The sequence below is a fragment of the Nannospalax galili genome, unplaced genomic scaffold (genome assembly GCF_000622305.1).
Source record: "Nannospalax galili isolate Female #2095 unplaced genomic scaffold, S.galili_v1.0 scaffold311, whole genome shotgun sequence".
In the NCBI taxonomy this organism is placed as follows: domain Eukaryota; kingdom Metazoa; phylum Chordata; class Mammalia; order Rodentia; family Spalacidae; genus Nannospalax; species Nannospalax galili.
Genome location: NW_008330298.1, coordinates 2,931,990 through 2,947,134, shown reverse-complemented (window position 1 = coordinate 2,947,134; position 15,145 = coordinate 2,931,990). Strand labels below are relative to the sequence as shown.

At 39.0% G+C, this 15,145-nt stretch overlaps 1 protein-coding gene across 3 annotated transcripts in view; it reads right to left on the bottom strand.

Moving 5' to 3' along the window:
* Dock11 (dedicator of cytokinesis 11) overlaps positions 1–15,145 on the bottom strand; it is a 221,678-nt gene that overhangs the window by 109,284 nt on the left and 97,249 nt on the right. For all 3 annotated transcript variants that reach the window (XM_029568896.1, XM_029568891.1, XM_017800906.2), the window contains exons 13-19: positions 13,272–13,394; positions 11,843–11,925; positions 9,251–9,373; positions 8,998–9,074; positions 5,218–5,402; positions 5,065–5,130; positions 3,418–3,510 (exon numbers count right to left, since the gene is read on the bottom strand). In XM_029568896.1, coding sequence (XP_029424756.1) covers positions 3,418–3,510; positions 5,065–5,130; positions 5,218–5,402; positions 8,998–9,074; positions 9,251–9,373; positions 11,843–11,925; positions 13,272–13,394 — 750 coding nt within the window. The remainder of the gene's footprint in view (positions 1–3,417; positions 3,511–5,064; positions 5,131–5,217; positions 5,403–8,997; positions 9,075–9,250; positions 9,374–11,842; positions 11,926–13,271; positions 13,395–15,145) is intronic.

Genomic DNA, 15,145 nt, shown 5'->3' with positions numbered 1-15,145 from the left:
CAAAAATAATATATAATAATCTTAAAATTTCTAAGGTCATAGTTTAGTCAACTAGTTTAAGGAACAAAATATATGTCTAGTCAAGATTTATCTGAAAACGTTTGGTTTTTGCCCAAGGTTTTTCTACATAGCACATGGTAATTAAATGTACCAGACTCGTGGAACTAACCTTTTTGGATACTTAACAACCATACTTTGAAGCCTATACTAATCTGGTCAGAGGGACTTAAAGGACAGTTTTGCTCTTTGCTCTCCAATGTCAACTAAGTTCCAGGGGACTATGGAGTATCTCTCAAAATGTCCTATAACTGTGGTGAGTAACCTGTCTTTCTGTTCAGGGAGGCCATGGAGACACTACCAGATGGACTTGAATCAGTACCCAGTCTACAAAGAGGAGGGTCAACTCAGAGGAAACATTTACTCCATGCTTCCAAGTGAAGCCAGCGATGGTAAAGGAGGACCTTTGACTTATCGTCACATAGATGGAACTGGTAAAAGGAAGGAGCCTGGGGCTCCTCCCAAGTCCATATGACCCCTGAGAAACAGATCCTCCAATGACCTGAAGAGTAAAAATAAATTGGTTCATTTGGGACAACTATATGGTCTTAAACACCCAAAGAGAAAGTATAACTAAAGATTAAAATTATCAGTATATTTCTTTAAGAGTTCAAGGGATTGCACTTCTCAGACATTAGGCTTAAGTCCATATAAAATGTTAAATGTTATTTAGACAATTATCTCTCATTGATGATTTTGTTCTGAATTAAAAACTGCTGCTCAGATATAAGACTTCAAATCTTGGTCTGCAATACTGTAGTGACCACCTGTAGTTAAGGGAGACAACCAGCTATTGTTCTAAAATGATGGCTAAATTTGTTTTCTCCCCCTACCTAGAAGCCTTTGAGAGGGAACCAACACTGATTCTAGGCACTCCAACTATCTAAGTACTTGAAAACAAAATCCTGAGTCTATCACTCTCGAATCCAGCCTTGGCAGACAAAAGAAAAATGAGGAGGAACCCAATAGAGGGATGCTTTTGGAAGCCCTTGTCAAGAAATTCCAATGGACTCTCATATGAACATTTGAAAATTGCCCTGTTCTGACTTTTTTCTAGTTCCCTGTCTAGAACTTGTAATGCTAATTACCCTTGCCTTTACTTCTCCTTCACATCTCCTATTCATGATTCAAGGACTTTCTTTTCCCCTTAGAGATAAAAGTTATGCAATTTGGGAGTCTTTTAGATAGACCCACTGGAGGGGTACCCCAATTGCCTCACCCTGAGTCTCTGTTCAGCATGGAAGAAGCCAGAGCAGTCTGCGTCCAGATTCCCTATCCATCAGCTGGGTAACCACTTCAGAGAATGGTGTGACAAGAATAGGAGGTAGGAATTGGCTAGGTAGGCAGTTAGGGTAAAAATACTCCAAAGAAAAGTAGCCAGTTTCTTGGCTAAAAATCAAAATGTCCTTGGGCCTCCTTAGCAACATACTCTGTTCCAAAGGCCAAAAATGTCAATAAAAGTATTTGGGAGTATATTGCCTGCATATGTGTAAGTGCATCTGTGTTGTGCAATGCTCACAGATGTCAGAAGAGGGTGTTGGATTCCCTGGAACTGCAGTTACAGATAGTTGTTAGCTGCCATGTGGATGCTGGGAACTGAAGGTGGGTCTTTTGTAAGAGCAGTCAGTGCTCTTAACTGCTATGCCAGTTCCCCAGCCCTCACTGTGGCATTTTTTAAAAACTTATTTTTATGTATAATAGTATGTTGCCTGCACATGTATAAGTGCACCTGTGTTGTGCAATGTCCATAGAGGTCAGAAGAAGGCATTGGATGCCCTGGAACTAAAGTTACAGACAGTTGTTAGCAGCCATGTGAGTGCCAGGGCTCAAACCCAGGTCCTCTGTAAGAGCAGTCTCCAGTCCCACTATGGCATTTTAAAAAGAAAATTTTCAGGGCCTGGAGAGATGGCTCAGCAGTTAAGAACACTGACTGTTCTTGCAGAAGACCCGGGTTCGAATCCCAGCACCCACATGGCAGCTAACAATTGTCTGTAACTCCAGTTCCAGGGGATCTGACAGCGTCTTCTGTCCTCTGTGGGCATTCCACAACCCGGGTGGCACTTACCTACATGCAGGCATAACACTCACACACATAAAATAAAAATAATAAATGAAATATTTGAAAAAATAAATAAATAAAAAGAAAATTTTCATATACTCTCCACTCTGCTCCACCCATCCACCTGTGGCTCCTGTATACTTCCACCCCCAGTAGCCTCGTTTCCACTTCATGTCACATGTGTTCTATTACCCTCCACTCTTCCTCAATGCCTCTTTCCTCTCCTATGGTCTCTTCTCTTATTTCATAGCCTAGATGCACAACTAATTAATTTAGTTAATTAATTAATGGCACTGATTAAACCCAGGGCCTTGTGAATGCTAAGCAAACTCTCTAACTCAAATCTATATCCCTAGCCTGCATTTAACTATTGTTTTTGAGACACGGTTTCATGTAGTCCAGGCTAGTGTAAATCTTAATATGTAGCTGAGAATGACCTTGAACTCCTGTTCCTCCCAAGACATTGGGATTACAGGTGAGTAAGCAGGCTTGGCTTATATTTACTTTAAATTTTTTTACTTTGAAACAGGATCTCAGTAAGTTCTCCAGGTAAGCCTTGAACTTGCAACCCTCTGGAGTAGGTGGATAACAGGCCTGTACCACCAGGCCTGGCTCTGCATTTCTTATTTTAAAGCTGAGGAAATGGAAGCCCCAAAAGAGACTTCCTCCTTGTCACAGAGCCAGGATGGTCCAAGTGTGGAGAGATAGAATCCTGGCTCCACTTTAAGATTTGTTTCCTGAGAGAGATGGCTCAGTGGTTTAGAGCATTAGCTGCTCTTAAAGAGGACCTGGGTTCAGTTCCTAGTACCCACATGGCAGCTAACAACCATCTTAACTCCAGTTCCGGGGAATCTGATGCCCTCTTTTGGCCTTTGCAGGCATTGCACAGAAGGTACAGTTATATACATGTAGACAAAAGCCTCATACACATAAAAATATAAACAAATACATTTTTAAAAAAGATTTGTTAGCCGGGTGTGGTGGCGCACGCCTTTAATCCTAGCACTCAGGAGGCAGAGGCAGGTGGATCTCTGTGAGTTCAAGGCCAGCCTGGTCTACATAGTGAAAAAAAAAGATTTGTTTCTGCCTTTTGTTATTTCAACTCAGAGAAGCCCTTAAAACTGGGTGCATCTCCCTGTGTCATCACAGGGCGCCAGCAAGGCAGGAGCCTCTTGTTTTGATGTGACACGTTCTATTTTCATGAAGCAACACATTCAGGGATTGCATGACAGATAAACGATTTGGAAAAGAAAAAGAAGTATCAATGGTTGCACTTTATAGATACTGGAGTATGTTTTTACCTCGTCATAAAACTCTGGATTTTGGTTGTGATGTGAGACCACAGCATATGCATTTGTGGTAAAAACAGATCCTGCGGGTTTTCCATAAATACACTGCAAAAGAAGGAAACAGAGTCAGCACTCCTCTACAGGTCTTCAAACAAGACGCTGTGGAACTATGTACAATTAAAGGCAGTGTGAGCAGGGGGCCATGGCCGTATCTATTCTGCTCTCATCATGAGCCTATAAGTCCCCAGTCATTTACCTAGTCACTCCAGATACCACCCCAGATAATAGAATGCTTTCAAACTTCTGGCCATGAAAGAAACATACTTCCAAACTAGCTGACAGTAAGAAGCTGACTATTTATCTTTTGGAAGGGAGTGCTTCTCAGAGCATCCATCTGAAGCTTGTCTCTTACAGCACTTGGATCTCTTGTTCCAAACTAGCTGACAGTAAGAAGCTAATTTTTTTTGAATGTTCATTGTTCTCTGGGCAGAAGTGCTTTGAAAAAAGTCAATAAAATTCATAAGAAGCATTCATAGCCTGAAAGAATTTAAAAACTAAAATGTCTATCAACCTACAGACAATCATACTGTTCTCTTATGTCTTTTGTTGTTGTTTGAGACAGGGTCTCCCTGTAGTTCCTGCTGGCGTATAACTTGCTATGTATACCAGGCTGGCCTCCATCTCACAGAGATCTGCCTGCCTCTGCCTTTTGATTGCTGAGATTAAAGGTGTGTGCCAGCACACCTGGCATTTCTTTCATTTATTAATGTGGCATTTTATGAGACACGTTTAAAAAATAATTCCTGGTTTTCTGGTATGCCAATAAGGTAAATGTGAGCTTTCTATGGTTCCTTGGAATGATCCTATTTCATGTCTAATGTGACCTTTTCACTTCCATTGGCCCAATAAGCCCAAGGATGAATATGGAGTCAGCATGCCAAGGTACTAATTGCCTCACTGTGACTCTACACTGAGCCTCCAGGCCAGCTAAGAAATGAAACTGAGACTCCAGGGGTGCATATCCTTCTCTCCTTAAATATGGTTATGAAGGCATTTTTTGAGAACTGCTGAGAAGTAACCTAAGACTGAATATACCGAAGGGCATTACATAGAGGAAAAGGAACTGGCTGTTCTCATCTCTACTAAAAAGACAAGCAGAGAAAAAATACTACATTTGAGCCAGCTGATCCCTAATTTAATTTAACTTTCTCTGTGGAAAAAGGCTCTTTTCACACATATGGGAAATGCAGCATTCCGTGATTTAGTTGGAAGCACTACGGGTATCTTTCCATAGGGGGTTTGAGTATAAGACTAACCAAATTTTGAGAAAGTACTGGGACTGGAACCCAGGACTCGTGTGCATACTAGGCAAGTACTCTGCCACCAAGTAGTTCCACCATATTGATAAACACCCGCATCCCGAGTTACCTATCTTTCCAGCGACATAGCCACTGACCTCATTTTGTAATATGTAAACATTTAAACTAATCCTCATGCATGATTCATGTGTAATAGTAGAAAAGGAAATACTACATTTGTCACGTTAGGACATTTTCTTTTTGATGTTTACAGAAATTAAACTTGTAACACTATCAGATACCAAGATTTCCATCTCTACACTTTCCTCCCAAAAATATGCTGATAACATCAGAAACAAACCTTTAGTGCACATGCATCACTTTCGTCTGAATCCCGAAATTCCACACAGACTGCAATGTTCCTTGCCTAAAATGATTAATCATCCAAAATGAGTCACACAGTGAAAAGATGATAGATAACATTGCATACTCCAAAAATGTATGGTTTCCTTACCTTGGCAAATGATTTCTGGCTATCATATTTTAATTGCAAGGGATAGACATACAGATGGTTTTTGTAAATAGTAAATGGATAACAATATTTTGTCATTTCTGGAACAAATTCTTCAACTTCCACAGTAATATTTTGACAATTCTTTTCAAAAGGCTTCAGGGGCACATATGAAGAAGTAATACAATCTATGGAAGGAAAAATAAACAAGCAGAGGCACGTGTAATTTAACAGTCATTAACACATTTCTGCATTTGCAAAAGCATACATGGATTGTGTTCTCAAAGAATGAGCTAAAACCGGAAGTCTTAGCAGGTGACAAGAAGACAAACAACAACTTTAAGAACCCAGGAGGACACAATGAAGTGCTGATTTTCATGGAACCCTTCACAGCAGACATGGATTGCTATTTCATTCTCAACACTGAAAGGCTTGCCAAATATAACACATCATAATTTTGACAAATTTAAACTCTGCAAAGAAATCCATTACATTTTCCCTCCTGCGGCTGCAATTTAGCTTTCACAGCAAATTTTTATTGGTATCGGGGAAAGAAATAAGGGTAAATTTATGCTTCTAATTAGTTCATGGCAAGTCACTTTTTAAAAGTTAACTTAGAGCAGGTGCAAAATTTCAATAAAGAAATAATGGAAGCCTTTTGGAATTATAGATCTTATGACGTGCTACCAAAAATAAACTCAGTACCCCCAAATGTGAGAACTACAGAGCCTCAGAGAAGTTAAGTCTTATACATTTCTGAAGATGCCACTGTAGCAAAAGTTATGAGCAATGTGTAGGGCTATGATACTGCTCACCCTTACTGTTGAGCCATATGGATGAACAAGGAAGACCTAGAATAAACTGGGTCTGAGGACACTGTATTTTTGCTGTTTATTTTATACTGATTAATAACACAATATATACTTACAATAGCACATCTGGAGGCAGACAACAAAGGTCACAATAGCAGCTGATCATTCTACCACTGAGAAATAACTACTATCAACGTTTTAGTGTCTTCTTCTACCCTTCTTTCTTTGCACATGTTATATAGTAAAATGAAAATCTCATTATATATAAGCAACTCAATCTTGGTTATTTGACATTTTATCTGTCATCTCATTCCACAAACTATAAGCATCAGTTTGAACGGTTGCATAGAGTCTTATGGCACTGGCGTACTATAACTTGTTTAAGCACACTGATAGTGGTAGATTCTAGCTATTTCAACTTTTCCTGTAATGTAAAGAACATCTGTATGCATAAACTCCCCCCTTGTATTTCAATTATTTTTTATTAAAGATTTATTTTAGCTGGGTGTGGTGGTGCATGCCTTTAATTCCAGCACTCTGGAGGCAGAGGCAGGAGGATCTCTATGAGATGGAGGCAAGCCTGGTCTACACTATGAGTTCCAGGCCAGCTGGGACTACAGGGAAACCCTGGGTCAAAGAACAAAAGATTGATTTTATTATTTATTTGTGTGTGTGTGTGTGTGTGTTGTGCGCGCGCGCGTGCGCGCGCATGACTGAATGGCATACATGTGTGCAGGTGCCTGTAGAGGCCAGAAGAGGGTGTCAGATCCCCTGGAGCTGGAGTCGCAGGCCTCCTGTGGGTGGAAGAGCAGAAAGCACTACTGGGCCATCTCTCTATCCTCTTTAATTATGTTTTATGAAAAAAACTCATTACACTATTCCATGCTTTAAAATGTACACTCGATATCACTCCCCTGTGTATAATTCTTTAATGATTTCTCAATGCATTTAGAATAAAATATAAATTTAAGGTACTACCACAGTTTATTTAATTTCCTGTATTTCTTCCTACTTTCATTTCCTGTTCCATGGTTCCCATCACACTACTGTAGAGCCACACTGGTTTGCCTTCTATTAATAAAAATTAAGATTTCTCCCACCTCAAGGTCTTTACATTATACATGATGCCCTCAATTTGCGATGTATAACACCAACCACCCCTTGCTAATTCCTTTCCTATCTACTTCCAGAAACTTAAGAGAAGTCCTTCGATGGCTACACTTTGTAAAGCAGTTCACTCTGCTTATAAGCTTAAATTACTTGGCTTGTTAAGTCAGTTGTTCTTTAGATATTAAGCCCTATAATTTTAAAGCACCTAGTAGCACCTCAATAAATTTTTACTCAATACTTATTCAGTGAATAAATGGATAAACAGAATCTCAAAATTGGAATGCCTTAGTTACAAACACCTATGGATGTCTCTAGCCAAACTGTACTCCTTTCCTGCTCGTGATAGGTGATGGAGCAGGGCCAAAACTTGCTCAAAATTACATGGTTTCAGGTTGGAGAGATGGCTACATGGTTAAGAGCACTGGCTGCTCTCGCAGAGGACCCTGGTTCTCAGCACCCATATGGTGGCTAACAACCAACCGTAACTCCAATTCTAGCAGAACTTGATGCTCTCTTTTGACTTCTGTGCGCACTGCAAGACATGGGTGCACTTACATACATGCAGGCAATACACATAAAAATAAAAATAATAAATACATTTTAAAAAATATGTGGTTTCCCTGTGTTTTATTCTGATTTTTGGTGCTGGGGTGTAATCCAGGGACTCGTGTCTTGTATTCTAACCCTAAGCTACACACTAAATTTTTGTAAATTTGTTTGATAAGCAAAACTTTTAATTTTCAGACATTAGCATTTCTGCTGAGACAATATTTTTCAAACACTTCCCAGCCATTTCATTTTATCACCTGTAAATTATTTTTGTGTCTTTCGTTCATTTTCTCATAGAATCCTAGATTCTACTTTTTAGACAGTTACTTTTCCAAAAGGAAAAATAACATCTTTTTGAGACAGGGTTTTGCTACGTATGTAGCTCAGGCTGGCCTGGAGCTCTCTGTGTAGACCAGGATGGCTTCGAACTCGTGTTACTCCTGCCTTGGCCTCCTCAGTACTGAGAGTACTGGCATGCATCTGCAGTCATGGCTTTCTTCCTTTTTGATTTCTTACTTGATGGCCAAAATAGATATTTATCCAAAGCAAAAGGCTGAAGAGAGTCAGGCCTGGTGGCACATGCCTGTAACCTCAGCTTCTCAAGAGTATGAGGCAAAAGGATAATGAGTTCAAGGCCTACCTGGGATATACAATGAGTTCAAGACTAGCCTGTATACCTTAGTGAGACCATGTCGCAAAATAAAAGATTTGAGAAAAGGCTGGGAATACAGCTCAGTGGTAGAATGTTTGCCCGGCATATGTGTCAATCAGAGATGATGAGGGGGTGAGTGAGAGGTCTGACAAGGACAATATCATATACAATAGATGAAGTGTCTGATAAAATTAACTCATTTTCTAATTTGTAACTATTCCCCAGACATATTGGGTTCAACAGTCTCCCCCATCAATGCATAACCACCTGAAACCTCAGAATATGGCTTTATTTAGAAACAGGGTCTTTACAAATGTAATTAGTTAAAATGAAGTCATACTGGATTAGGGTGGACCCTAAATCCAACGAGTAGTGTCCTTATAAAAAGATCATGTAAAGATACAAAATTCTTGTAGAAAGCCATAGAATGACAGATGGGGCACCAGAAGCTAGAAAGACACAAGAAATGATTTTTCCATGGAGAATTTAGAAGAAGCACAGCTCTGACAATAACTCCATTCTAGACTTCCAACTTCGAGGACTGTAAGCAGATAAATTTGCATTGTCTTAAGCCGTACAAAGCTGGTTATCACAGCCCTAGGAAATAAATACTCAAGATCCACATACAATCATCAGTGCTTATCTGTGATACATTCTTACTTGATAAATCTACAGGAACACATTCTACTGTGATGTTTAGCTGCCCAGGAATAATCTGCAACTTGGTCTTTTCTGGCCTAGGTATAAAGTAAAAATAGTTTAGGGTTAAAAATTGCTAAATGCATTAGCTATTTTATATCTAATCTCAAATTTAAGCATTCAGCTTTGTACATATATAACTCACATTCATCACTTTCAGAAATCAACAATGCATTCATTAGATCCATTTAGTGGACAGTAATGTCACACTTACTTTTTGTATTCTGATAGCAACTTGAGAATGTCTTCATTTGAAAGCTTGCTACTGTCTTGTTTATAAAGTGGGGAAAATCTTCCGTCCAGATCCAGAGAGCCCTGAATATCTTTGAAAATGGGTCTAGAACAGCAATAGAAAGGCTTTAAACACAAATTCTAAAGTATTGACACATCCAACTAGCACTGGTGGGAGTGGAAAATAGAAGTGCTTTGGCAATCCTCTGGTGGTTTTTCACAAAGCTGAGCATACCACCTACTCTATAACACTGTGATTCTACTTCTAAACATGGAGGTTCACAGCAGATATATTTGCTATGGAGCCAAACTGGTAATAAGTCAGAAATTGATCAACTGGTAAATGGATAAACAAATTGTGGCACATTATACAGTGGAATGCTACTCAAAATGAATTCCACACAACATAAACAAATCTCAAAGGCACACCAAGTCTAAGAAACCAAATCCAGGATTCCAATACTGTGAAGGTCCAGGACAGATAAAAATTCATCTAAAATGGTAATCGCATTGGTGGCTGCTTGGTGGGGGGAGGGATGAGGGTGCAATGGTTGACTGGACAAGGCCATGAAGAACTTTTCTGGGTTGAAACATGTGTTCCATATCAAAGTTAAGGTGGGGGCTACATTTGTGAACATTCATTAAGTTGGATTTTTTAAGTGTATATTTCATTAAAGTGATGTTAACAGTATAAAATTAATAAAATTAAATTAGATCTTTAAGATAAATTTATATAACATTACTACATATGTTTAGTCATATAAATTTCAAATTTTCCTTCAGTTTCCTCTTCTTCCACTTTTAAGAAGCTATTTTATCCCTAAAATGGAAATTAAATATACAAGAGTCCAACACACTGGAAGGAGCAACAGCCAGAAACCTAGTTTCCCCAGCACAGCCTCTGAAGTTACGGTTAAAGGCCTTAGCCCCATTACCCCAACTTCTAAGTTTATCTCCTTTATTTCCAGTAACAAGACTTTATCATGCAGTGTTTAAATGCTCTGGCCAAGCCTTTAGAGTCAATTCCTGCTCATGATGGAAACAATTCAGGAAGCAAAAAATAGCATAATTCCTCATCTGATCTGGGGATCAAATTTCTCTCTGAAGATTTCAAGATTAGTTTTTCAACTGGCAAAATAGCATCAAGCAGTTACTGTAACTGTCCAAGAGAAGAATATGGCACAGTCGTCTAGAGTGGGTGCTAACATGGGTAGCCTATATTCTGATCTTTGCTAACATGATGTAAGACTTAGGTATAGATTTCCTTTTTGTTTCTTTTCCTTCTGTGTCGCTGTTTTCTCATCTCCAAGATGGTATAATGGTACCTGTCTTTTAAGAAAATATACTTCAGGCCAGGCATAGTGGTGCATGCTGGGAATCTCAGAGGCATGAAGATCGTGCAAGTTCAAGAACAGCTTGATCTACATAGTAATGACTTCTAAGCCAACCAGAGCTACATGGCAAGACTATAGCTCAAAAAAATTATAAAAATATATATTAAGTACTCAGATTAGTGAGTGGTTTGAAGAGTTCACACTTAAGCATTATTACTATTAAGCAGTAGTAACAGTAACAATGGACTTTTTAGATGAGGACACTGTATTTATAAGTATGCTTATATCTTACATTTACAAGTCATATTTGCCTTCTAGAATGCCAGCCTGCACCTATCTTTGGCAATCATTTGTTTTAATCAGTCTGAAAAACAAGGAAAATGGTACATTTTCATCTCTTAGAATATAAAATATTTTAGGACCTTCTCCAAAATGAAATGATTATAAATAGTGACAGATAGAAGAGTTAATTAATTTAGGATCTCCTACCCTCTGCTATTCTCCAGCACCCAGTGAACATAATTGATTGAATTATTCAGAACATGGTGCCCTTTCCCCAGAAGTTCCAGTGAGTTGTACAGGCTGTACCACAAGCAAGCCAATGAACTTGTGGTTCAAAGTAGAGGTAAACAAAAAACAAGTCATTGCTGCATGTAAAATTGTGACATTTGGATAAAATGTGAACTACTATAACACAAGAATTATAGAAAATGTGTGCTTCCAAATACACTACTCCCAAAGGGCTAGCTAAATTTGTCACCAGGAAGCAAGAAAATCTATTAATTATACATTTGCAATACGTGACTGCATTCTGTGTCATCAAACTTTTAGTACACTTTCCAGAATTATTCTATGACCATTTTTCAAGCCACAAACTCAGCCAACTCTGAAAAACTGGGCATACTGTACTAATTCATTATAATTTTAGTTCTCTGGAAAAAATTCCATCACTTCAGCAAACAAGCTCTATATTAAAATACAATAGAATTAAGTGGTGTCAGTCAGATTAGTAACCCAAGCCAAAGAAAATCTTTCTAAAGCAAGATATATGAAAACACGAGAGCAGCTTGGAAGGGGGTTTGGGATGCACAGCAAATTCTAGAGAAAGAGGCTTTATATCTTAAATGTCCCAAGACACAACTGGCCTGCCAGAAACAGACCACTGAATACTCATAAGGACACTGGCCCTCAACTTCACAGATGACTGGAAACAGGAGAGTTAGGGTTATGTTTTCACGAACCTGGCTGCCCAAGCAAAGGGCATTCTGTACTGTCCAAGGCGACTGCACACTTGTTTAGCTGTCCTATGTACCTTCTGGGCTGTCTAAGGTCATAAAGGAAAAGATGAGTTCAGATTGTTTGGCCTGCCATGGATTTGCCCCAAAACATAATCTCCCCAAATTACCATCATAAAACAACAAAAATCTACAAAGAAATTTCTATTCATGAAACGTCCCTTTTTCCATGGGTAAATCTTTTCTTTTTGTGGGGCTAGAGCTCAAACCCAAAGGCTTGCACCCTACTACTGAGCCAAATTCCGAACCCAAAAGTATTTCTTAAAGGCATGGTATTTCCTCATTAATGAAGCATTCCTCATTTCAGAAGATAAGACAATAGAGATGTAGGACTCTGGCACCAAAGCCCTCTGCTGGGAACATTTTATGCTGTTTTAACATGTATTCCCTTTCACACTGCACACATTATTCTTGGGAGAAGTTTGCTCTGCATACAGTTGACCTTTCTGGTCCCAAGATAAGGCACAAGTGACAAGTCAATGCAATTAGTCTCCTGTAAGGCAGGAGCTGCTGTTTGTATAGGCAATGAAAGATGACAAAGGAGATAAATTGCCTAGAGGGCCTAAACAGGCTTCAAAGCACTGGCTGGGTGCTTAGCCCCAGGGATGCAGAACACTAGAGGTCTTTTATGTACATTGCCAAGACTTCTTCCCCACGAATTAGTCATGGCTCCTCAGCATCTTCCACTCAATATGTGTTATTTGAATATACAATGAAATGCTACATCCAATAGATTGATGCATCTTAAGTATGCAATAACTGTAGTGCTACAAATGAATTGTTCCACATATCCTTTCTTTTCCTATGTCTCACTTTTTTCATTTATAACATGAGAGGGTGGGATTCAATCGTGATTTCTAAACAGTTGAACACCATAAACTAGAAAGTTTGATAATAATAAGAATTGTCAACTTTAAACACTGCCATTTAAGAACATTCAGGAAAACAAAACAATGAAAAATTCCCACGATTTAATATGTCAACAAGTCACAACAAAAGGCCTAAGACTTAAAAAGTAAGAAAGGTGAAAAGGATCAAAATAAATGGGGGCCCTTTGAATGAAGTACAGCGAGCATGATCAAATGCTCAGACTGTCTTCACTGCATTGGACACAAGGGTGAATACAGCTACAGACTGGCTTTACATAGCTGAATGTGAAAAAAATTCCTCAGAGAACCTAAGTTTTCTTCAAGAGTCACTAACGATGTCTTTAAAAATATTGGGAATAAAGATAAGGCTCAGTAGTAGAGTGTTTGCCCACCACACATGAGACCCTGGGTTCAATCTCTAGACATGAATGAATGAATGAATGAATGAATGAACAAATAAATTCTATATTAAGCTGAAACTTTTAACAAATGGTCTTTTTAAATACCTTTACTGGATCTGAGTTTTTGATATAGGGTTCTGCACAGTGTGTGATGTTTCCCTGGAGAACCTTTTCAATTCTCACAACTAGAAAAATTTCAGGATGTGGGTTCGTCACTGAGAAGATTCCCTGAGGAAAAAAAATGACTTCTGTTAGCTATTTTTATGTAACGTACATATGGCAGTTTAGCAAATGATTTCTAGTGTGTGTATAGTACAGAATGTTGATATTCAACATAGGATTGTGTCCAGGATTCTAGGAATACATAGAACTTTGTTTTTTATTATTTGGGGGCCTTTTTGTTTGCTTTTTGAGACAGGATTTAGCTATGTAGTACAGGCTGGCTTTGAATTTGAAGCAATTCTCCTGCCTCTGCCTCCTGAATGCTGGTATTCCAGGCCTATACCACCATGCCCAAAGGATAACACTTTATTATACATATTCCAATGCTCCCAATGTACCTTTCAAAATGGATATCATATTTTGTCACTAACTTCATTTTATGCTAAGTCCCTGAAGTACAACTATCACTATTGCTGCTTAGTTCTGTTTGGCTCTGTTTGCAAGGTGAGTTCTTAGACCTAAAGAATGGTTTGATTAATAAGCATGTACTAAAAATAATGTGCATTTCTAAATGCAACTGCTAGGTCTGAAGAGATGACTCAGTGGTTAACAGCACTGGATAACCTTGCAGAAGACCCAGGTTCAGCTCTCAGCACCCACATGGCAATTAACAACCATTGGCAACTCCAGTTCTAGGGGATCTAATGCCCTCTTCTGACCTCTCCGGGTATTGCATGCATATACTGCACTTACATACATGCAGGCAAAACACTATTACACATAAAATAAAAATTAATTAAATGCAGCTGCATATAACTATCAAGCATTTCACATACAATTCATATTGACTACAGTTAAGAAGGAAGATTACACTGTACTGTTCTGCCTAATAGAAAAGCTATACCATGTGGGGCTGAGGAGATGGTTCACTGGTAAAGTACTTGCTAAGCAAGCATGAGGACCCAAGGTTGGAACCCAAGCGCCCATGAAAAAGCCAGGAGTGTGTCTGTAATCCCAGTGCTTGAGAGATGGAGACAGGTAGATCCCTGGAGCTCGCTATCCAGCTAGTCTAACTGAATGGAAGAGTTCCAGGTTCACTGGGAGACACTGTCACAAAAATAAGGTGGAGGACTAGAGATGGCTCAGTGGTTAAGAGCATGAACTTCTCTTACAGAGGACTCGAGTTCAGTTCCTAGCACCCACATTGAGTGGCTCTCAACCACCAGTATCTCCAGCTCCAGGGGATCCAACACTGTCTTCTGGCATTCATGGGTGGGCATGTGCACACACGCACACGTACACACACACACACACACACACACACACACATACAGACACACAAAACTAATTTGTTTAGTTTCTTTTTAAATGGAAAATGATTGAGGAAGGCACTTGATACTGAACTCTAGCCTCCACACCTGCATGCATACACCCAAATATACACACATCCACAGGAACACATATAGATACCACACACATATACACACAAAATGAACTCTTAAACATTCTATGGAAAACTTTGTTCCTGTCAATGCACATGTAAGAAGCACATGATCTGCATCTCGTCTCATCCCTATAAATACTATTTAAGGGCATTAATGTAGACACAACCAAAGTTGAACATATTTTCTTTGAATGCGTGTAGAAAAACCATGTCATCCTCTGTCTTTCCAAATAAAAGTTTCTCTAAATGCTGCATGGGTACCTTTTCCCTCTTATCTGACATAACATCATGAAATGAATCTGAGGAGAAAATTCCACCACTGGGTCTCTACCAAGTTTTTATTTCCTTGTTTGGTACATTACTAACTTTGTTA